The 24986-nt window shown below is 39.1% G+C and overlaps 1 protein-coding gene across 5 annotated transcripts in view; it reads right to left on the bottom strand.

Moving 5' to 3' along the window:
• Positions 1–19: 19 nt before the first annotated feature.
• CLSTN1 (calsyntenin 1) overlaps positions 20–24986 on the bottom strand; it is a 35154-nt gene continuing 10187 nt past the window's right edge. For 2 of the 5 annotated variants that reach the window (XM_042831687.1, XM_042831689.1), the window contains exons 3-19: positions 20641–20670; positions 19037–19232; positions 16597–16805; positions 15486–15635; positions 15205–15390; positions 14457–14705; positions 13819–13940; positions 12625–12787; positions 10664–10714; positions 8716–8873; positions 7950–8098; positions 7238–7464; positions 6687–6857; positions 5968–6113; positions 4388–4523; positions 3660–3844; positions 20–2658 (exon numbers count right to left, since the gene is read on the bottom strand). In XM_042831687.1, the coding sequence (XP_042687621.1) occupies positions 2464–2658; positions 3660–3844; positions 4388–4523; positions 5968–6113; positions 6687–6857; positions 7238–7464; positions 7950–8098; positions 8716–8873; positions 10664–10714; positions 12625–12787; positions 13819–13940; positions 14457–14705; positions 15205–15390; positions 15486–15635; positions 16597–16805; positions 19037–19232; positions 20641–20670 (2723 nt within the window). In that variant the 3' untranslated portion in view covers positions 20–2463. The remainder of the gene's footprint in view (positions 2659–3659; positions 3845–4387; positions 4524–5967; positions 6114–6686; positions 6858–7237; positions 7465–7949; positions 8099–8715; positions 8874–10663; positions 10715–12624; positions 12788–13818; positions 13941–14456; positions 14706–15204; positions 15391–15485; positions 15636–16596; positions 16806–19036; positions 19233–20640; positions 20671–24986) is intronic. The other 3 variants (XM_042831691.1, XM_042831690.1, XM_042831692.1) reach the window with 3 other exon arrangements.

Below are 24986 nucleotides of genomic sequence, written 5' to 3'. Positions count from 1 at the left end.
GAAATAAATGCAAGCAACCTTTAGAACCAGAAATTTATTGTAGCTTATAGACTTTCCAAACTGACCTTTACCAATATATGCATCTGAAGAGTTATACCCACAGTGGCTTCTAACTGCATCAGGACGTTCACAACCTCTCAGTATTACCATTAACTCATGATCAGCTTTAGTCTAAAATACAGCAGCTACAGTGACAGTATATGGAAGGATAAGTCTTCTACACATTAACACAAGACAACTGTCAGACATAAGTTAAAAGTTTCCCAGTTAACTTAAAACTAGCAGTTATATTACCACATAAGTAGTCAAAACCATTTCCCCATTTTAGAAATCTAAAATTTTACATTAAAAAAAAAAAAAAAAACCAACACAAAAAAAACCAGTAAGCTCGTTGGGTGGGTTCTCCCTCCTGCTTCCAGGTCCATCTAGTATTGTAAAAGGCACTCCACAGAGTCAAATCTGTTACCCCAGCTAAAACCCACCATTAGATCCCATTACATCCATCAGGAGGCAAGATGCGTGCTAGAGAAGAGGTCTGCTCTGAAAACCAAAACTACAAACATCTGAACCAACCTTTATCTTTTTGAGTTATGACCCTTTTCCTCCCACTCCTTTCCCACCATTTGGCTTGCTCCTCTAGCAGGCTTATCCAGTGCAACGTTTCCCTGCTGGGTACTGCTGGCCACTAAGGAGCCTGCTGTGACATGGGCTGTGTGCACCTGGAACATGGGCAGATTACATATAGGAAAAAACAAATGCAACTTTGCTTACCGTGCTGAGGAGTGAATGGAATCCTAGTTTCCTGTTACAAGCAAAACAAGTTACTCTTTAATCCACCTCCAAACATAAAAAAACCAAATCAAGTAAGCAGGTATCCATTATTCGAGGCTCTGCATAGGACAAATAAAGTTAAATGGACAAGTCCTGCCTTTCAGAACACTAGCACTCTCCACCATGGGGTCATAACTCACTTTTCGTACCTTTCAGTCATTTTTTAAAAAGTCCTTTGCAATTCCAAGTTCAAACTTTCATCAGAAACAACCAAAATCAACCATGACTTGGAATAGTATTAATGTGATTCCCAAGGTTTTCTGGTTGGATAATTTATTCTATAGTTTCACCAGCAGGAAAACACAATTACTAAGTGTAAACAAAGGCTTAATACACCAACAGTCCAAGTTACTGTACAAGGAGCTACAGGGAATGAGCAGGAGTGCGTTAATAGAAATGGTATCAGCTATGCCCCAAACCCTCCCATTCCCAAATGAGACAAACTGAACAGTCAAAAAAACCCTCATACCTATCTATGTAGACTGGTAGCCAAGGTGTGCAGGTACACAGGTCGCAGGCTTTCCAGCTTCAGTCACCAGTGGGACAACCAACCAAGTGAACAAAATGCACTCAACCAGCAGCTCCAACAGACCATCGCTGCACCACAGGCAGCCCTGCTGTAAGCAGGTGCTGTGACAGCACTCCACAGCCTGATTTGCCCACCATCCACGTAGTGTTCTTCTCCCAATAACTTAAACAGTGCTTATGCTAAAACTTCACTGGAAAATTTCTTAAAAAAATGATAAAACGACAAGAAAATGAACCAACAAACTGTTAGGCAGGGCAGTTGAACCTCTGCAGAAGTTCCTAAAAGCCTTTACAGTTTCTCATAAGCTTGTCTGTTCCCTCTGCAAATATAAAGGAAATCAGAGACCAACAAAAAAAAGAACAACCAGAGTGGGGCATGAGTGAACATGGCAGTCAAGGCCAAGGACACTGCATTACTGACACATCTACACTAGATAACTGTGCCCGTGCTCCTGCTGCAGCAGTATGAGACTTGTATTATTTCATGCTTCATGATTTTTTACTTTAGCATGTTTTAAACCCCAATCCCTGTTTTCACTACCACAAATGACATAATTACATAATTCCAATATATTTACAAAATATTAAAAAGTCTGTTAATCTTCTACGTATTAACCTCATTCTGCCACTTTACACATGCACTAACTTGGGAAAAAAAATTAAAAGAAATCAACAGGCTGAAATGAGCAGCTTTACCCTTTGTCAACAAGCAATCTTTGCATCTTTCAGAAAGACAAAAAGGAACAAAGCTGGAATTGTTTCACAGAGCAAAAAAAAAAAAAGTTCAGAAATTCATGTGCAATGGCTACAGATCTGCAGTCACTTAGCTGAGATGACATGAAGAAAAAGTGCAGGGTGGTTCCTCACATAGTGTAAAAAAATCCAGTCACTGAGGCATGGCTGAAGGAAAAGAGGTGCTAACTACAACTCTAGAAACAGCATCAGGAACTAGCTGACAGAACACAAACACTGGGATGTGTGTTGGTTGAATCTACTGGCCAGAATGATTTTTTTTTTTTAAACACCATGAATCCTTGGGAACAATGGAGTGCATTACAGTGGAGTCTTCTAGAGCAGAAACAGAGACAAAGGGAACAGCTAGAATCAATAACTGAGGGTAGAGTCATCCCATTCCAGCTGTTGCTGTCTATTAACATTCTGTTGGTCCTCCTCCTGCTCGCCTTCTTCTTCCTCACTGCTTTCAGACTCTGCACTAGTGATGTCATCCTCTTCTCCATCTTCGCTTTCCTCTTCCTCTTCCTCCTCCTCTTCTTCACTGCTGTGCTGATCTTCATAAGTCTGTTAAGACAGAAATCAGCTGCTGATACCATTCTGGCCAAAATTCCTTTAATTCTTTTGAATTTGAGCACAAGGCACTCCTACTGAAAAAGAACTATTAATTTCTTATTGTTTGAAAAGTTCAGCAGTAATTAGGCAACTAGAAAATAAAAAGTTAAATAAGCTCATTAAAATAGTTTTGATTCTGCACCATTCCTATCACTCCTGTCACACTAAGCAAACTCACTCTTAAGTACAAACCAGTACTTCAAATTCTACCTGAAAAGGATCTTTCAGTATGTTACGTGAGTAACATTAAGGTTGCACGTTTTTCTTGTGATTTTCTAAAAATTCAGATGTCAACCATGGCAGACAGAAACATCAATACCATAAGTACAGATGGTGCTTCAACACTTCTGCACTTTGGGAAAAAAGCTGATGGTGATGAAGGCTGCATACAGCACGGAGAGATCAGTGTTAGTCACTGACCTGTAACACCTGATGCTGGAGTCCAGTGATCCCTGCCCCATTCCGTATCACAAAGCTACAAGGCATGCCCCAAACATAACTGCTCCTCTTATTTGTCACTTTGGAGCATCAGTTAAAAACTCACAGTGCTAACGCCTGTCCTCTCTGTGTTCTATGGTTGCTTTTGCTCTACTTTCTGCCCACGTACAGTCATACCAGTTAAAACTGGAAGAGGGCTTTTTTTGTGAAATTTTTTTGCTGAGACACCACAGAATCACAGAATCACCCGGGTTGGAAGGGACCTCAAGGATCATGTAGTTCCAACCCCCTGCCTAGCAGGGCCACCAAACACACACATTCAGATCAGGTTGCCCAGGACCCCGTCCAACCTGGCCTTAAACACGTCCAAGGACGGGGCATCCACAACCTCCCTGGGCAGCCCGTTCCAGGGCCTAACCACTCTCCTTGTAAAGAACTTCCCCCTAACATCCAACCTAAATCTTCCCTCCTTCAACTTGGATCCATTTCCCCTAGTCCTGCTTCCCCAGTCTTACTTCCATAGGATTCACAGTGATGGTCAATGCAGAGTCATCCCAGTCCATCTCATTTTCCTTTCCAGTGTCCTGGTCACGCATTGTTCGCTGATGTGCGGCTCGGATTCTGAACACTCCCAGAATGATCATAAAAACCAGGAAACTCACACAAACTACAATCACAACAGTGGCTGTACTTGGAACAACTGCAACAACAGAAAAGGAGTTTCTTAGATGATACTGATGCACGATTTTTACATAATGACAATAATTAATTCTGTGTTCCCATCACCTACAAGAGGGAAATGGCATTATGAAAATATTATAGGTGGCTTCACAGAGGCAGTTTGCATCAGGCCACTGAAAAGTCTGTAAAACTCACTGAAAACTCACTGAGGAAATAACTGCAATTCTTTCCTTGTGCTGTTTGTAAGAAATAACGTCCGTGTTCCTCACAGTTCTTTATTTAGGTCTTACAGACTCTGTTAAGAACAGCACACCTCCTGTTTTCCAACATGTGCACCAGCAGAGCTGCCCTCCTAGCAGGGAGATATTTCATAGATCTCTAGCAATCTGCTGCTCTTTGTTTGGGCAACAGCAGAATAGGATCAAGAAGCTGTTTACATTTATTAGTCCAACACACTGATTTAACTCTGGGGGGAAAGTCTCCCTGCAACAAGAAGCCTCCGCATCAGTTTAACACCAGGAAAAAAAAGGCCAGCAGAACTTCTACTACTGAGAATTCTTACCTGAAAATGGATGAGGGTTGGCTAGGTTGTGACCAGACAGATCAACAAACGTGTGGTGCACTGGATGTACAAACTGTGGTTGTGCAGCTATGTGATTAGCGTGTTCAATGGGGTTAGCTGTGTGGATAACATTCACCTGAGTACAAAAGGAAACAGTTAAACTCCAGAAATACAAGATGATCATTCAAGAGACAAAAAAAAAAAAAGGGGGGGGAGGGGTGGGCAGAGAAGAAAGATTTCTTAATTTGCCTGAGTAATCATCTAATTCTCAATGACTACAGCTATGATTTGTCACAGAGAACAAGCATTCCAACCAGTAGTTCCTCCTATGTTAGCTTCATGTCATATAATTCTGCAGTTCTGAGCTTTCAAGTCTGTTTTAGCTGGTCTTGCAAAGTTTTTGCAGAGACATCAGTATTTGAGAATAACCCAGGTAAAGCCAGCTCATTATCCAATTCAGTAGCCAGCCATTTTAATTCTGAAATAACAGTATATAAAAATGTATGACACATTAATTACACTCTCTTCCTTCCCATCTTTTCTTATTCTGTCGTTCATCTTCAGCTAACAGCAAAGAGAAAATCTGTATTACAGACCAAGGATTAAGGTAAAACTTCTCTCTACAGTTTAACCCATGCTTAGCATTGCTGGCTTTTGACAATTACAAACTCACTGTCACACAGCATATTTCATGTTTCCTTGGCAAACACACAGAGCTAAATATACCTCTGCTTTGGGAGACTGTTGTGATACAGGGTACCTGACCAGCTGCACTACAGGAAGAGAGCAAGTTCAGTACAGAAAAAGCATTTGCAGTTCAATAGTTTGGGAAGCTCAGAGAATTTCCTCAGGAAACCAAGCCACATTAATTAGTTAGGCTCTGCAACCTAACTTCCCAGTCCACCATATCCACTCAGCTAATGGTAAACACAGCTGTTAAGTTTCACTGTCACCCTTCTGGTCACCTTTAAAAAACAGGAATTCAAGCTCAGAGCTGAAAGATGCAGAGGTACATGACAGTTCCACTCAATATAATTTCACGTTCCAGAAGCTGAAATAATTAGCTTCTGTTCTACCTGCAGAAGAAATGCAATTCTAGCCTATGCTTTTACATAAGTGCTTACTATCAGTGTTTGAAGGATCACACAATCTAAAAAGTGAATAAATCCATTTACAGAAACCTGGGAGTTATATATGAAAGCTACTCGAGTCTCTGGTCAGCACGGCATTTCTAATAGTTCCTTCACATTTCTTTTCCCCCAAAATTTATATGCTGTCTTTCAAATTCAATGTTTCTGCCCTCACACTTCTGTCAGCCATATTACTTCTGCTACAACACAACAGTTTCCACAATTGCTTCAGCTCTGCTTAGGCTGCCTCACTTAAAGATGAAATGTAGGATTAAGAGACACATATATATAACATAAAATACTGCTTGAGATGCACAAGTTTATTAATATCTACAGGACAAAAATCTTAATAATTTATTCATCAATAATCCATCAGTTGAGGCAACAACTATCATCCACCCATCCCTCCAGACTCTACACCTCCCAGAGCAATCAGAAGAGCTCACATACCTCTACTTTAAACTCATTGCTGACATAGCGCCCGTTAAGCTCAGAACAAACCAATTTGAACTTCCTGTCAAAAAGAGAAACGGTGTGCCAGTTTCTGTAGCGTATCAAATGCAAAACTTCCTCGTAGCTAGCCATAGTATCAACTCCTGCAGAGAGAGAAACAAGAAAAACAATTACTTTGCAAAAGCCTGCTGCAACACCATCTACTCTACATCACGCTCCCTTTCTTTGAAGAAGTTTTCTTGGCAGATCAATTTTCAGTCAGCAGAATCAAAAGTAACACTGTTATGGCAGATGGACACATGTGGCTTTACTGAAATTTGTGGTTTTACTTTGTGGTAAAATCTGAGATTCACATAGCCTGTAATCTCTTTTCTTTTGAATATAGAACAGACTCTGAAAACAAGAAGAAAGGAATGATGCACACTCCACATCACTGGATTATCTGTGCAACAAGAAAGCCTTTTCTAGGGGGCAAAGTATACTTCATTTCCACAGTTAAGAAGTAACCTGCAATTTATAGGACAACAAGTGTCCAAAGAAAGGAGATTCTAGAATAACCTATGTTGTAGAATCAGTTTTCCACAGAACAGTGCAAACACCTCTGAGCCTGAAATTCCAGTAAAAAAATGATCTATTTGGAGTAAGGTGTGACAAGTCATCTATTGAGCACACTGATTTCAGACCTTTCCTGCATGAGCAAAGGAACCAAGTCCCACCTGTGATGATCATGCCAAGGTTGGAACTACTCATCTCAATGCCTTTCTGTTGTAATCGTGTCATGTCAACCTCCAGGCTTTCTTGATCTTGATTTAGTTCTTCTCCCACCACTGTCACCTCACACGTATCCAGATTATGCATGATTTCTTCAGAAACCAAAGACTCTTGTACTAAAAAGTAGAGGAACCACCAAGGAGATGAGCAGAAACAAAGATAAGAGTCCACACACTATAAAATATCCCATGCAAACAGAACTCTTCTTCAAATCAAACATTAAGATCTGGGCCTGAAGTAAAGAGACCAAGTATTCAAGGTCTAATGATAAATAAGGGATTATTTGCATGGCCTGGACTTACTACCATTTCCAGGAAAATTTCTGTTAGCTCAGAGCAGAATACCTGTACTTTTTCCCAAGCAATACACATCTTGTTTCCCCTACTAGATTCTTACAGCAGGAGAAATCCATGCTGCTCTGCAAGAGGAAGATCCTCCAACACGATCACAGAACAGAATAAGGATAAGCAAGAGCTAGGAGCAGAAATGATGTTACCTGTAGGATCTTCATCCCCATCTCCATCTGGCTCCACCTCCCGTGTAATGGTGCTTATTATGCGAAGCTCAGGGAAGAGGGAAATGCCCTCAGAACTCTCAAACTCTGAAGCAGATCGTGCAAAATGGTTGATGCCACTCAGGCTGATTTTTGGTTCCTCTGGTTGCAAGACCATTACATATCCCTCCACAGAAGGAATAGAGACGCAGGCCTCTTCATTGAAACACCTATGAGATACAGACACACATCCAAGGCAGCTATTTGAAAGGGAGGCACAATTACGCACAGTAATTACTTAATAAATTAAAAAAGCTCTATCTCAGACCCAGGAGTCTCAGATAAATTCATCAACGTGTTGGAAGAATTCCCCAGCAAGGGAACAATCTTACAATTAATTTTTACTTACATTTAACATTTTGCCCCATTTTTTATGCTACGACTAACAGTACAGATAACAACTTTACTCAGTACAGATAACAACTTTACTGAAGCTCATGACACTGGGTATGTCCTCTCACTGATAAATCATCTCTTACATCTTCCTTACTACATTCTTAGGAAGAAAAGAGCAGTACTGGGAATAGCTGCCATATTCAAATGTGACAGTAGATACAGTAGAAGTCTTTCATGTAGCAGAACTGAGATATGTCAACATTTTTTCAGGCCTCAATATCACCATGCAGAGAAGCATTATTGCAGCACTAGAACATACTTGACAGTACTGGTGATTTTAAGCCTCCGGATTCCAGGTGTGGGGAACTGGCGAGAATTCAGATAGGAAATGTGCTGCATGGCCTTATCAACTCTGTCAATGTCATTCCCTTCTACGGTCACTGCTGACTGACTAGGGTTCATGTGGATCTGAAATTACAGAAGAGAGGAAAAAAAGGGAAACAGAAATTAAAACAGAAGTTCAGCCCTGTTTACTCAGGTAAGTGCTGGGATAGTTACATCTGTATTCAAAGCAGTGAGGACATTATTGATGGGCTTCACTTCCTTCTTCCAGTCAAATACGCTGAGTATTTTCTCCTTCAGGAAGGAAAATCTAGGCACTTGCATCAGTTCTGATGTGAAGTAGTAAGACAGACAGCTAACATGAAAGATAAATTTAGCTTTGTTCATGAAACCTTACTATGAAAAATAATAACAATTCAAAATAAAAGATATCTTTGTTGGATTAGTTCTACTAAGCTGCTTGGTAAGAATCTCTATCTGGTGTAGCTGGTGAAACAGAGGCTTTCAAATACCCAATTTCTTTCCTCGAGTTCCAGAGGACACCATAACTTCTGCTTTTAAACTCTGCTATGATCATATCTATACTAGAAAGATTTGCTAGTTTTCACGTAATTTTAATGCAACGTGCCACAATTAAGCAAGCCTATTTTAGTTAGAATGCCCCTAATTAACTACTTGCAAAATGTGCATCTATTATCAGCAGAGTAACATGCATAGTCCCCTTCATTAACAGGCGACTTTACCTTCACGCCTTTGCCAACACCATCAGCAATTTGCAAATCCAGTCCCTCCTTGCAGGTATACAGGCAATCTATCACTTTCTTGTTCTCCAGTTTACCAGAACGAATCATCAAACCTGCCAGATTGCCTCGGAAGAACTGAGCCATGCGGAGCTCCCCACCTTCAGAAAGAAAGAAAGGAAAAATCTTTAAAGACGTTGATTTTTTTTTCTTTTCCATTTTTCTTTTGCAAAATAACAAATTTGCTTTGTGTTTTACAGCACATTATAGACATGCATGTTAGTTTTTCATCCATTCCGGGTGTTAACCTTGTCATTACATTCAAGCAGAAAGAAAGAATTAAACAGTTCACCATGCACATGGCCTTCAAAACATGACAGTGTGACCATCTTGAACTGTTATTTCCATAACAAAAATTTCTTTTGCTCATACAGCGAGGTGGTGTTCAGAACCAAATAAACGAACCGAATCCTGAATTCTCACAATGAGGTACCAGCTCCAACTAGAGTTTTCCCTATAAATGCAGCAGTGCCTACCTCGTAGGAGCCAACAGCATCAGTCCTCTAGCTGTTAACTCTCTAGACTAAGCCAATCATTTCAGGCTCTATTTACACTCAAAGGAGAGAAATAAACTTCATAGCATCACTCAGGGTGTGAGGCAGCGGTACAGGCTGCCCAGAGAGGCAGTGGGTGCCCTGCTCTTAGAAACACCCAGGGTCAGGCTGGACTTGGCTCCGAGCACCTGACTGAGCTGCAGGTATCCCTCTTCATTGCAGTTGAACCAGATGGCCTCTAAGGGTCCCTTCCAACTCAAACAATTCTAGCTCATGCTGTAGGAGATATCTAAGAGTTAATGAATCCTCTCTAACCAAGCCTTCTTCTCTGCATGGAATTAAAGCAAGGAGTTTGAACTCAAGTCACTTTGTTTTACACATCCACATTAATTGCAGTCTTCTAAGCATCTGACATATTTGATTTTTTCTTGATTACAGCAAATGATCACCAAGTGAACTGGTAACTGGCAGCCATTGGACTCCACCTGGAAATTCGTACTTCAGAGTCATCACTTGGTAAGCTAAGAGATTTTTATAAAGGCGTCTGAGCTTGTTTTCAAGATTCTGGGCGATGAAAGATCCCTGACGTAACTCAGAAGTTTTCAGTAGTTAATTGCTGTGTTACAAATCTTAGTTCCAGTTAAGACTTGCACAGCTCCAGAATCTAGCTCCTGGATTCAATTACATCCTTGCCAAAAACATGATGCACAGCTAGAAATCTCATCTCAGTTTTCTTTAGACCATTTCAGGATATTTAAACTATACAGAACAAACTTGCCTTGACTCAAGACAAAAAATCCACTGAACTATAAATGTCTAAGAAAATAAAACCCTGAAGTCAACCAGACCAAACTGGGAGCAGAAGGTTTTTCTCATCAAATGAGTATCCAATCCACTGTCAGTTATGAGAGGGAATTGTTTATATATCAGCAATCTGATGTAAATATGAAATTGTTTAGTAAGAAGCAGGACTATCCAATTTCAAAGATCCTTCCCAAACTACAGAATGACTCTATGCACAAACATACCTTCATGCATATATGTACACACATATAGGATGAGGTGTATTTCTATTTTAACAAAACTGGATTAAATGAATTGTAGCTAGATAAATTTTGCATCAGCAACTTATTTTACACCACTTCACTGCAATCAAATGGTGGCAAATTTGTACATGGGTGTGCAACTGGTTGGGGAAAAAAAAAAAAGAAACAATGAAAAAAAAATCAGCTGGTAAAGCTCTGGAAATAAAGGCACAATGAAGAAACAAGCCTAGGAGAGGATTATGTGAAGGTCAATGGCCCAAACGCAATGCCTGCATTTCATGCTGTGTGTGAGATGAAGCAATGTCTTGGCTTAAAAATGAAATAAAACAGTAGGGAAAAAACTCCAGCAACCTGCAGAGGTCTCAGGCAGGGTTTCATTGTCATTTTCATTTCCTGTATATTCTGTAGAAGAGCAAGACAAAGAGTAGGACAAGAGGGAAGTGACCAGATCGTTACAGTTCGGCAAATTCTCTCTTGGGTCACAGAAAATACACACCACCACTGCTCCTCAGAAGCAGCATTCATGACAAGACAATTTACTACTGATCACCAACGAGATGCAGCTCTAACAACTGACAGCTTTCCTCCAATAATAACAATATTATCCTATGTACTGATCAGTCAATTTATCAGATGGAAGTGTGCAAAACAAACAAACAAACAAACAAAAACCAACAACCAAACACCAACAAACCAAAACAGAAAAAACCCCACCCCCAAAACAGCTTTTAACCTTCTTAAATAAACGTTAAAAGCACACAATTTCTCCCCACCTAGAGGTGTGCTGTATGGATAAGTTTGGGCAGCCTGACTTATTTAACAATGTTTGTAAGGCAAAGTTCATGGCCTCGTGCTCTAACTTCACTCTTTTGTCAAATCTCTTTTTCTTTTTGTGTTTAATTCCCTACAAATCAGACCTTTGGTGGAACCTTTAAAAAGGCAGACCAAAGAATTCTTGTCTTCCAGACTTTTAGTGCTCCTGTTTCAATCTGTTGTTATTAAAAAGTAGAGTGAAGTCAGAAGAAATTAAAGAATCATATCATGTTGCCAGTATGAAAGCACAGAAGTTTGTAAATTAAATGCTTTTGTTATGATGCAGAGTATATAGAAGCCACTACACAATCTATACACTCAGCTACAACTTGGTTCCCAGTCTCATGAAAACCAGCCACTCTAATTTCCCCAGGAGCCAGAACAGATAGTTGGAAAGTTACAAACAGAACAGGAGATGAACTATGGGGAAAATAACTGACTCAAAGTGACCACAAAATGAATTTAACACTAAAGTGACATCAATGCTGGAAGATAGAGAACTTCCCACAACTATAGTTCGATGGAGAAAATATTTTGATAATTTAACCTCCATTCACACTTCAAACCTTTAACATTCAAAAAAAAAAAAAAAAAAAAAAAGAGATATTATAAAACCTGAGACCATTCATTTAATAGAAAAGTCCCAAGTTTTCCATTTGTCAGTCACTCACAAGCTATTTTTCTGCACTATGGCAGACTGCAACTACAATCTACACTCTGAACTACAATAAAACAGGAATGACTCAGCACTGCTCTGACCCAGAAGATGAATTCATAGCACTGAGGATGTAATTTAGTCAGCAAGCCAAACATTTCAGTTCAGGACTGCAAAATAAGAGCTTTGTTACAGGGCTCTCCAGCAATCAGCTATCAGTGCTCCACAGTCAGATGCCTGCTGCCTCTTTTCCTCAAGGGTTGCAGATTAGATTTCACAAGAACTAGAGAATATGAATCAGCATTTTACAGCTTGCAGAATTTTGTCATTTAACCAGAGTCTGCGTGTAATAAAGCAGATGCTTATTATATTTCTATAAGCAACTGATAAAATACTCAAGAGACAGCACCACTGTGTTGCTTTTAGCTGAATTGTCTACTGGCTCCACTTTGATTTATGAGACCACTTCTTCTAAAACGTGCCATTCAACCTGCATGAAATTAGCATTCTCCATAAAAAGACCTCACAACTGTTCTTAAGGAGAAGTTACCTATCTGCATCCTCACACATACCAGAGGAACTTCTTCAGTGTAATGCTACCTGGTGAGTAGCTTTGTCATTCATACACACACTCAGCTAGTAAACAAACAAACCAGCTTGTGGAAAAAATGACCAAGAAGAAATATCAGATAACAAAAATCATATCCAAAAATATTCAGCAAGAAACATTAGAAGGTATCTTTCATGCAACAGAAAGATTAGCTATGTATTGCTAGGCTAACCACAAAGATCTCATTTAAAAAAACCCAACTAATTAAATGTATTAACAATTGTGAGCAGTTACCTTGCCAGCATGCCCCAACTACTAGCTGAGTTTCTATTTTCGAAGGATGAAGCGGATAATCTTCAGTCACTGGGAAAGGATCATATGAAACACCATCTACATACAGAGTCACTGCAGGAAATTCAACATTGAGGACATAATGGTGCCATTCTTTGTCACAAACCTAAATAAAGAAAGTATTAAAAATTCTTTTAATGTCAAAAAAAAAAAGAAGGATTGCAGTTGAATAACCAGATCTGATGCACATTTTGCAAATGTCCACATGTGGACATTTACTATTAAAACAACACACATTGCCCTGTACAGAACACAGTAGGATATTTCATGCTATCTTACAATGCAACCCATGTCAGGTAGCTGTTGAGACCCAGCAGGCTGAAAAAGCACATAAAATATCCAGTCTCTTTTGTATCATTCTTCATGACCACAATATCCTTAATTCACAGAAATAAACTCTGCAAATGGTAATAATACCAAAGAAAAGACTTGGTATTATAGCACCTGCTTTCAAACGTAAAATAATTAAGATTAGATGAACGGGAAGAACACAGACAACTCTCATCCCAAACAGGAAGAAAGTACGTGCATCCCTAAGATGTGTATTACTTTATTTCTGTGGAGTAAATACCTAATTATGCAAATTGACCCATAGCTATTTACAACATGTGTATCTACTGCTGGCAATGTGTAACATGTTACAGACTTTATGCCAGTGTGAAGAAGTATTAAGAAGTTCTTCTGTGATGCCATTAAACACTTTGATCTGCAACAGTGCTGCAAGCTCAGAAGTAATTGTTACAAACTGGAATGCTCATGTCCCCTGTTTCTATATGCATTGTGTTATTGTGTATTTAGTGAAGATAACTGACAAGACAGCTGAAGTTGGGCATTTTATTTTCATGCATAAATCCACATTTCACTGCCTTTCAGGACAATGGCTTGGACTTTATTTCATGAGCATCCCACTGGACTGAATGAAAGCACTAGAGTAGCAAGTCAAAATTAAGTTGAACAGGTATAGCTGCCTCTATCCCTGACACTCACCACAAAGTAAACACCACTGGGTGCTACGGAACTTGGTATCAGGAGTCTGGAGTTGTAAAAAATACTTGTTAATAATTATGTTATTAGAGAGGTTAGGCTCCCATGTTTTTTCACTGCATTCTGTCATTTTACCAGGCATTCCAAACTTACTTGATTTAGCTTCCAATGGAATTCTGCAGGCTTGTATGTCTTTCCCTCTGAAGGATCTTGTCGGAAGAGGAAAACAAGGCGGCAGTTGTGCAGGTACAGGGTGTAGTGGTGTCGATTCATATCTGCACAAGAGTTTCAAGTATTGTCATTGTCTCCTTTAAGTATTAGTATTAGTATTACATCAGTTCTGAATATTCCTTTGTAAACGCGCCAGTAATTGATAAACAAATGCACAAGCAAATCAGACACGTTAAGAGAGACAGCATCTCCACCTAGAAAAAATACATACTGCAGCCAATGCTGTCACTAAAGCTGATATGTATATCTTAAGGATTTTTGGCAGTATCAAGAATAAGGCTATTTGTGGATTGCTGGAGTAATACACCTACCATGACGAAATGAAATGCATAACATAAATAAAGTTAGAAAAACAAGCCTGACTCATTTCAGCTGAGGCTAGATAATTTATGTGCACATCTCTACAGGTAAGTACAGTGAAGAACAGCTTTGCAGCCCACTTCCTTTCACTTCCAAGAAAAACCTAGAGAAATCCACTTCAGTTTTCCACATATGCTACCACAGTACATAAAAACAAAACTCAACCAATTAGACTGTTCATACTTGATGTACTGACAAACCTGTCTTGTCTGAATTGCAAAGAATTGTCTCTTTCTCTTTGGTTCCAGGCCCATGCCTCATCCACACTGAAATCATGAAGGGTTCTTTCAGATTGACTGTGACAACACCATCTGGAATCTTCACAGCCTGTGTGCCATTAAACTCAAAGACTTGGTCGCTGTCGTGACCATTATCAGTAGGAAGTCCTACCGTCCAGTTTGCAGCACTACTTGGAGAAGGAAGCAGTTCAGCTGTGCCAGAAGCAGCACCTGCAGTAAAAATGCTCACATGAAAACAAGGTAGTGACTAGAAAGATCACAGCTAGCTTCATATCAAACAGCTTCTAATGAGCATTAGTTTTGCAGTGCCAACTGTCAGTATTATGCATTACCATCACATATCAGGCAATTCTCCTATTGAATAATATGGCACTAACATTAGACATATCTAATATTACAATGTCTTCCATTTCTGCTTAATTTCTGGGTAGCTTACTGATCTCATTGAAAATGCAGAACTTTACTTTGCCCTTATCTCAGGAACCATTACAGTAATATCATTTGTCCCTCACACCCATGAAAATAATGCCTTTTTCTTGTCACTATGGTAACTGTAAGATTAACATCCACCCAGCTGAAGAGGCCTGCATAAGAACACCACACTGAAGCCAAGCATCCCCTCTCAGATCACCAACTAGTAAGACTGCACGTCTTTTAACATAATGTTCAGCCTATAATAAGCACTTTATCATAACAGAAGCATTCTTACCACAGAGTCTGTGAATGGATTTCTCAGAATAGGTGTCTCTATCGCAGCCTTTCCCAATATGATTGGTTTCTAGTTCAACTGTTGCCTGAATTGAGGTTATTGGTTCATCACATGTCTCCAAACGCATACTTGGGAAGAGTGCTAAAGAACCAGTACCAGGCTCATATTCTATTCTTTTGCTCCAACCTGTATAAATATTTGAAGAAACAACATTAAAAAAAACTCACTTTCTGTTTAACTGAAAGCACTGGCAAAGCAGATAGGAAGGAGCTCAAACTAACCTTGCCAGCCAGGCTTGCATGTAGGCTTAATGCTAATTTTAACCAATACATCCTCAGCAGCTCTCTTCTTCCCACAGTCATACGCAGTTACTGTCAGTTTATACTGATGCTCTTTGCCATAGCTCAACTTTTCTGTGTTTTTTATATAACCTGGCAACAAAAAAAAAGTGATATTCCAGAAATGAATATTTCAGGGTCACTGCTGTGTTAAATCCATACAGGTACCATCTGTGTACTTCAGACCGGTAACAAGACTTTAGAAGCCAAACAGATAAATGAATTAGACTTTCACTACCTGTGCTTTCAATGCTAGGCATAAGGTCCAGATATTTTAAAATTACACACATCCAGAAGATAAGTACAAATACACAGAACAACAAGCATATACTGATCAGGCTCATCATAGTATATTACACTGCATTATATAATATATGTATATATGTATAACAATTATTAATATTGCATTACTCCAAAACAAACTATTCACAAGTGGAAACTGGTAAGTAAACTTTATCAGATTAGCTGTTTCATCTGCAAAGCTTTAGAAATGTGAATACCCCCAAAAATTCAAACTAAAGCCCAATAAAAACTGTCTTGTTTTGCTTAGTCAGGCTCCTTGGACCCCTGGAAATAGTCCACAGATCACAGACTGAATGGAAATGACCTAAACAAAACACTACACTTCAAACCCAATACCCATAACACTGTAAACTTCAGACCCACAAGTAAGCATCTCAGATGGAAAAAGCACGCTAACAGACTCCTATTTTTGAAAGCTGTTTAGCAAAAGAAAATTACGGGGAAAAAAAAAAAAGAAAAAAAAAGCTTACTAAGAGCTGGTTTAAAATGTAATACAGCTCTCTTTGTTTGTTTTGAAAAGTATTTTATAGGAAACAAAAGGTGCAAACTACCTGCTCCTTTCATCAGTAGACAGTGACTATACTATGTACTGAAAGACATCTCACTTTTTATTATAAACATGTCCATTTAACTGCATCATAGGAAAGGGTTAAAGCAGGGTTGCTGCAGTTTTGTGCTGATCAATTTGAAGCCCTATGCCTAAGGCAGTGAATGACAGTAATTCCCCCTCTGTATTGCATCACATTCTTACCATCTTTGTCAATAGCAAAAGGAACATCTGGAGTTACAATTTCATAGTTGCAGATCTGGCTGAACTGAGGTGAGCAATCTGCATCCACCGCTTCCACTTTCAGGATGTTGTCATACCTCTTCCCTTCAATAACTGTTGCCTTGTACGATTTCTCTTTGAACACTGGAGAATACTCATTAACATCATTCACCTGAATGTGTACTGTTGCTCTGGAAACAAAACACCAAAGTCAGTTTTCTTTACAGTGCAGATTTCCCATTGTTGTGTGGAGTCTGAAAGAACTCTCATTTACAGATGAAACTACTCTAAAATTTAAGCTCCCTGAGGGATGTCACCAATTACTAACAAGACTAAAAATCTAACTGGAAAAGCAGTGACTATTTTCCCCATGTGTTGCTATGTCATTCTGTTTAGTTCCAAGTTGTTGTTTACTATTGCTGTTTAAAATTAGATAACCAATATTGCAACTGCTAAGCTGCTGCCACTTTCCAGAAATATAACAAAGTGCAGCTGTGACAAAACAGGCATTTAGTTCTGATAGCAGTACAATTCTTTCAGCTCTCTTCTGCTGTCAGAGTATGTGATATAAACATCTAATTTCTATTTCATGTGAGTAAAAATGACAGACATGACTAGTCTTAGACTAAGAGCTCAGTCAAGTGCCTTTGATTAGCTTTCTTTTCATAATGAGGCTCTGGGTGCTGTATGTCAGTGAAAACTGATTTATTTCCAGGATATAGGACTGATAGATTAGACAATTTAAATGAAAAAAAACTGCAGTAGCAAGATGCACTGTAACACATATACAGTAAGCTAAACAATCCTAACCAGGTTGGGTCAAGAAAAGGTGAAGAGTGACAAGTATCTGAAATGTAAATAAAGAGCCCAATCTCACAGTCCTTGTGTAAAAGCAAAAGACTTAAAACGCTTATGTTAAAAAAGTATCTTTAAGGTTTTCTTTTATCCTGTATACCCAACTAATTGCACCAACAGAAAGCTTTCTGTAGCAAACACTGCTTGTATTCCTGACTAAAGGAGCAGCCACAAGGCAGGGAACAGCAACAGTGGTTTACAGGTACAGGTTTTAGGAACCCATTATTCTTCCATGGCAAAAGAAAAACTGCAGAACACAGTCCTGGATCACAGAGCAACGCTGTGATGACAGCTTCACCAACCTCAGCTGTCTTAGCTCACTACAGAGAAATCTGCACAGCCAGAACACTGCATCACCTGGCAACCACACACATCACACCTCTACCAAGGAAGCTGTGTTTTACCTGCTCAGAAAGGCAGAAGATTGGCCACTTGTGTGCCAGACAGTTCAACTATTTATTTATCATTCATGCACTTACATGAGATGCCTAAGATAAGGTATTTCTGAATATTTACCAAAGAGATTGAATGGCTGCCTTTTTATTAGGAACTTTCCCAATTCTACTTTTGTTACCTTTTCTCTAGCCTACATATTTTGATAAAACTCATATTTTAGATTTATACACATTGTTCTGGATCTATCAAGATGGAAGTTTACATCTCAACCAACCTGTGCACAGGCACAAAAATACATTCCAGCTGTATAGTGAGAAGGAACTGTACTACAATACTGAACTGAGCAATTCCAGCCAACTAAACAAAATGATAACTGCCATCTTTTTGTTTCAGATCTTTCTTCAAAAGTAAAATTGAGTCAAATAGAAATTCAACAGGAATACCTATTTTCCACCAGTATAACCCTTAACAAGATAACTTTCTGCTGTGTATTTGAAGTAGCTTTATCTATACAGCTATAGAATAACAACTGTATTTGTCAGCAAGATGACTGCTGGTAAACCAGCCCTCATCCTGTTTGTGTCCTTGCTTTGCACTGACAATAATCTTCCACATGCCTGGCAGATGTTGACACCAGGGTGTTGTTATACAGTTACTTGCAAGTCAATTGAGAGCAATTAAATTGTGGTTTATTCTTTGGATGAAGATTGCTTTGTTCCCATCCTTTAATCTAGGCAGAGAAGAACCTTATGCTATTGATCTTGCTTTTTAGGGTGAGGCCAGCTGGAAACAATAGCAGTATGTATTCTCTTCCACTTCGCCATGGCTTATTGAATGAGATTTGTTGTCTTAAAAACTGAATTCTGAAACAATGTCCATAGCTGGTATCCCATGTGGAGTCTTTATATCAACTCAAGTCAGATATTAAATATTTCAAGAGCTCTCAAGAGCCTTCAGAGATGTGGAGGGTAAGGCAGTATCATTGAGAATACAGTTAGAGATATCAAAACAGTTCATTTCCATTTTGCTACTATTTATGTTGCCATAATATGAAAGTCTTCCACTACTAACACTTGGTTTGCATTACTCCAAACGCACAGGACATAAATCACCAGGAACAGGAGACCAGTTGAAACCAAACTTCCCCTCAGCCAACCACAGATTCACTTACTTGTGGGATTTTTTTGCATTTGCTCCATCTGGTCCCTTCCCACAGTCATAGGCCTGTATGGTGAACGTGTAGTCCTTCTGCAGTTCACAGTCCAGTTTTTCTTTGGAGCGTATTATTCCCTCACCAGTGGATTTATCCACTACCACTGCTTCAAAGGGGACATTTTGCCCATGAATTTTAAATCCACAAATCTCACCTACAGATTCAAAGCAACAGAGGTTAGAACTGGTCAAAATCACTACGCTTTTTTTCTTTTTTTAAATGAATGACCAAATAGTTTGCAGCCAAGGGTTTGTGAGGGTCTGTGGACAAAGCAAGAGCACTGTGCTTTAAAATGGGTGATTTCTGGGAAACTTTAGTAAAAAGAAGCATATGTCTGCCTTCCAAGCAACTCGTTTACTTGCATCCATTCATGCAGGAGTACAAAAGAGAAAAAGAGAAATGTAGACAGGCATTTCACAGGAGTACTTGAGATAGCTCTAGGGTAAGAGTAGAACTTATGAGAGCACACAGCCAAGGCCACTTGTAATCTCTTCTATGCCAAGCTACTGGGAATAGCTGGGCAGCTTGTTTATTTTGACCAGAGCAAAAGGTTAAAATGCACAGTTACAAGTCAAGGGATGAGAAAGCTTCAAGGACAGGTTCAGCACCTTAATTACAGAAATTCTGTCAACAGATCAAAGAACAAAGTCTTCCTGTGCAATGTACCTGACTAAAATTAGGGAATCAAAATAAACTACTGAATGAGAAAGGTAGAAATACCAACTTCTCAGGCATCCATTTCAACAGCTATCTACTAACAGACCAAACTTCTTAATCGAGAAAGCTCTCACAAGGGACAATTCGGTAGGCTTTCCTTTCCATTCAATCTCTTCATCCTAATGCACTTGAAGTGAAGCTCCTTGTCCATCATTCTAAAACATGTCTGAGCTTGAGATTACGTTACAAGTCACCTTGCTGGCGCAGATGGGTCAATCTGTCAGCAGGTAATGAGGACTGAGCCCCTGCTGATCCAGCTGCACTGACAAATCCACTCAACCTTTGATCAGCTGTGCTGTGTTTTTACCTCTGTAACTTGTTACAAAAGGGATTCTTTACCAACATAAAATACTAGTTTATTATAACTGCAGTGGTATCACAGTACCAAGAAGACTTTCCTACCATAGAGACACCTACAATCATTTTAAAAATGCACTCGATTCAGATTTTAAGCTATTGAAATACATACTAGAAGCAGCATACTGCACACAAGGTGGTAATAATGCTTTGGCAGCAATATATTTTACCAAGCATATGAAAAAACAATGTCCAAAGAAAGTAAACTATCAGTGAAAACATCAGAAAATGTTCATTTTCCCCAAATCATCAGTGCCCACATAATGTACCCCAATGGTTCAAATGGATGTCTGATGTACAGATATTTCTAACCGAGGGTTTGGTTACATAACAATTTTTATCAATATATTTTAAATTAGAAAAGAACGGGGAGAATAAATGGGACAAAGAGCATGACAGGATCTTCTGTTTAAGTGCTGATTCCCCATTTCATAACCAAAGTTAGTGGGTTAATATTCATAAAAGGGATAGAAAGAACCCTTTATCACCTTCTTTGGTGACTGTCACCTCAAAACTCTCTAAAGGGAGAAAAGATAAACCCAAGTCAGTAATACAGGAGAGGCTGAAAAGGGAACAAATAAGGAAAAGGCAAAGATGCACACATTACACAGAAAAACTTTGGAAAAAAAAAAAATCTTTTACAATTGCAGTGGTGATTTGTTGTAACTGTTACCATTTTAGAGTTTTAGTTCTGTTAAATATGATTTAACCTTTTATCTCCAGATTATCATTCGTAGAATTCTCAAGTTAGAGGTTTAAATTGCAGGCTTATCTGCAAGCTTCTTGTTTTTTAAAGAATTCAGCTGCTAAACAAGAAATGTTCCAAATTTCACATTGAGAAATTATCCATAAAGTTGAATTTTCATCAAAATTTATCACTACTCTTCTATTTAAAGACAGGGTTGATACTTAAAACAAACTTTTAGCTATTCTACTGAAACCTCCATGTCGCTGAAAGTAAAACCACTCCGTATTCCTGTTTTGATCTCCAGTAATTTAAAAAAAAGAATAAACAGTCATTGGATGTTTGTGCTTCCAAACCATATTTTATCAGTACAGGCTGCAGCATTTGCAAAGTTTAAGTACTGCATAAACTCAACATGAGGGAGCTGCAACAGTTCTGAATTAAACATGGACACACTCAAGTTTGACCCTAATGATGGTAAAAGCTTTAACTGAAGACATTTGGGCAAGTAGGAGGAGTTTGTACATTTTCTTAGCAGTGCGTTTCTTTCCCAGGTTCAACAACCAACCAACACTTTCTACCATTTGGTGTAAGATGACTGCACGAGGCCCCCTGAAGGGCTTCACAATTTTAATGAAGATATAATTAACCACGTTCTTCACTCCATTGTCAGTTATGATTTTGTTCAAACCCCATACTACCACCTTTTACAGATCATCTAACACACTAATTATTTTTTTCCTGACTACCTGAATTGCAATATAGCACAGCAAATTTGTACCATAAAATCACCTTGGGCAAAGGTCCTTTTAATTCTCACATCTTTCCAACAACTTGCAGTTTTCCAGTTCTCTGTTCCAGAGCGTCCTCAGAAAGAGATGGAGCACTAGAACTGCACAGAAGTGCTTTTTCTTGAAAGGCAACTTTCTAGCAAAAATACCATTAAGAAGAAATACAATGAATCCTGATAGGTAGCCCTTCTTTTCCAAAGGAGCCAGTTTCTGAAGCAGCTTTCGTTAAGCCCTCCCTGAAGTTCACATCAGGTAGCCCCTGGATTTATAATCAGGTCTTTATCTTAATGCACACATATACTGCCTCTCTGAGACACCCTCATAGTTTATTTCTGTCTATTTCTACCTAGGATATAAATACAACCCTGGATTTTAATATGGCAATAGGGTCATTCATGAACATCTCACGCTGCTTCAATGTGTGGCTGGCACCACTGGTTAATGATAACTGCCAATCCACCTGCAAGAAATCTCCTGTGCATTCCAGGACTTCTAACCTCGAGAAGCACGCATTGGGTGTGAAACATGAGGGTTACTGAAAAAATATATGAAGGGAACACGAAAGCAGAAAGCCTGGTATGGGAGGAAGAGGGAGAAGCATGTTAATGTAGCAGTTACCCATCTGGGACAAAGGGAGGCTGGTTAACTACTGGTCACTTCATAACAACCTGTAGTGGCCTTCAGCTCAGGCACCAACTCCAGTTTTGGCTGTTAAGACATTCAGGCATCCAGGCTTCCAAGCAAAGACATAAATAAGCTTTTCAGTTAATATCCATGTGTCTCCAGATGCTTTTTAGGGCACAAAGCTTTTGTTCAAGGTGTACTAGAGATCAATGCCTTCCAGGTATTTCCCAGAACAACAATTGACCCAACATAATTGTATTTTCTACTTCACGCTAATGAGATTAACAAAAATCCCTTTTATTACTGCATGGGCAAAGTACTTCAAACTGTACAAGCTACAGTGCCTAAGAGCTACAGGGTTACCTATGGGAAAAGTGCACTAAAGAAGCAAATGCACAGCTCCCATCTCTTTTCTCCAAAATGTCACACACTGATTTAGAACTGTTTCAAGACAAATAAGACAACTTACAGATGAATACTCCCATACATGGATGACATTCCTTTTTCATCTCAGTTATGAAATGCATATATTTATGTGGTAGAGGTGAAGATTTTCTATGATAATAGAATTTTTTGCAGTGATTTTTTTTTCCAGTGAACAAGCTCAGTCCCACGCAAGGTATTTGGTGGCAAACGTGCTCCCTAAGGTTCCATGCTATGTCACATATACACGTCACTTGTTCTGGTTTCACCTTGAAGCTGAGATTCACTGCTGAAATGAATTTCTCTCTCTCTCTCCTCATTTGTAAAGAGAATAAAGATAGACCTCTAATTGGATTTTTATTTGATACATTGGGAATCATTCAGCTGAACGCCATGTCAGTGGGATAGAACTTTCACAGTGTTCTGACTCAGCTGTACTTACAGTTGAAAAATTATCTATCTCACTTCACAGATATGGCTGCACACCGCATTTGATGTGCGTTTGGTGAATTACTCCTTGGATGTGACAAGATCAAATCCACAGATTACACAGTGGCATTCATCTTCTCCACATATTGTTTCCTTACAGCCACCATCCAGCTGAGCACTGCATTCACGCCGGCCTGCTGCAGACAGGATGTCAGCACAGCTCCCTGCCCTAACCAAACAAGGGCTGGCAGCACGGCATGGAAATGTGGTGCTCACCCACCAGCCCACTGCACTGCACATCACCAGGGAAAGGCAGACAAAAGGTTTGGTGGATTTAATTTGATTTAAAAAAAAACAAATTCGAATTCTGCAAAACCATTTTCAAAGCTCTATTCGTATTCATGCTCTAAGTTAAAAACTCCTAACCCCCACAAAAATAATTCTTGCGTCCCAGAACAGTAAGAGCAAACTGTGTATTGTAACGTGTTTTTCTCCAGGTTTTGGAAGGCAGGGGAATCAGAACCTTATGACAGGTGCACCAACAACTCAAGAAACTTTTCCTTCCCCAAAGGAAACACTTCAAACCTTTGGCTAGTAAGTCAGACCCTCAGCAATACACACTCAGCTACGTGAAGACATTCAGATGCAACAGCTTGCTTCAAATGCAATACAAAGTCAGTTCCATTTTGCACGGTGAATGGAAAATCCATACTAAGAGTTTCTAACATTAAACTGACTTTAGACATGAATTATGTTAACATACAATAAAAAATGTTGTTGCCCTTTGTTTTATGATCAAATTCCAGCATGACTCAATTTGTAACACAGAGTAGTTTCAGTGAAGAGCTAGAAAGGTCATCATCTTCCCAGGCAGATCCATAACAAATACAAAAGACTGATGCCAGAGGGTCTCTGTGAATTGCACAGATGCAGCACATCTAAAATCAAATTCTGCCTTCAAAAGTGTATTGTTTCAGATGCAAAAGCTTACCAAGTTATTCTAGAAGTAGATGTCTAAACAACAGTGTTTTTGCATACCTAGGTGTAAGGATCCTACCCACAGCTGAGTGAAGCAATAAGATATTCCTCCTCCTTGCCCCACAGTTCATGTACTACAGAGCATTTGATGAACTGTTTTCAAGATGTTTTGACATGCTCAAATTTGAAGTGAAGCAGAACATTATTTCAAATATTTTAAAGCTACAGACAGTTCAGAAGGGTTGAGAGCTCAATTAGGAGGCATAGTTAATTAAAATATCCAACCTTCTGAAGCGTGAACAAATCTGATTTGCAACACCCATATACTACTTAGGGCTGAAATAGGCATTTAATCCTGAAAATGCTTTGTTTTGCTGTGAGAACATGCTGTCACTAACCTAATGGGTTTCTCACACGTAAACACCCACATAGATGCTGCTGGACAATAACAACACTATTCTCCATCCTAGGACGTGGCTACCACACCACCAACTAAAATTGGTAATGCTGATTCAACACCACTCCCACATCTGGCTCCTCAAAGACAGATTCAAGTATTGTTCTATTTCATGGCAGACATAAAAAATATTTATTTAACCAACTAATCTGCAAGTATAGAGTTTAAGCCTGTGTTGACCACTACAATTAACTTAAATACCTGCAGATGCTGGATAGAGCTTCTCAAACATGGTTTTCTACTATTTTGTCAAACCATGGGAACACCCTTCCATAATAATGGATCCAGTTAATGAATATTCTTGCATGGTAGATTCCAGAAAAAAAAAAAAAAAAACACCAATAAACAACAAACACTACAGCAGAATTTTGTAAGAGAACTGCTGGCTGTCAGTCCTATGTCAAAAGCGAAAAGTTAGCATACATTTGGCAAATGGCTTTTGCATCA

Source organism: Centrocercus urophasianus, unplaced genomic scaffold (genome assembly GCF_019232065.1).
Source record: "Centrocercus urophasianus isolate 14NV4802_14NV808 unplaced genomic scaffold, USGS_Curo_1.0 seq_36, whole genome shotgun sequence".
NCBI lineage: Eukaryota > Metazoa > Chordata > Aves > Galliformes > Phasianidae > Centrocercus > Centrocercus urophasianus.
Note: the sequence above shows the minus strand (reverse complement) of the source record. Positions and strands in the feature narration are given on the sequence as shown.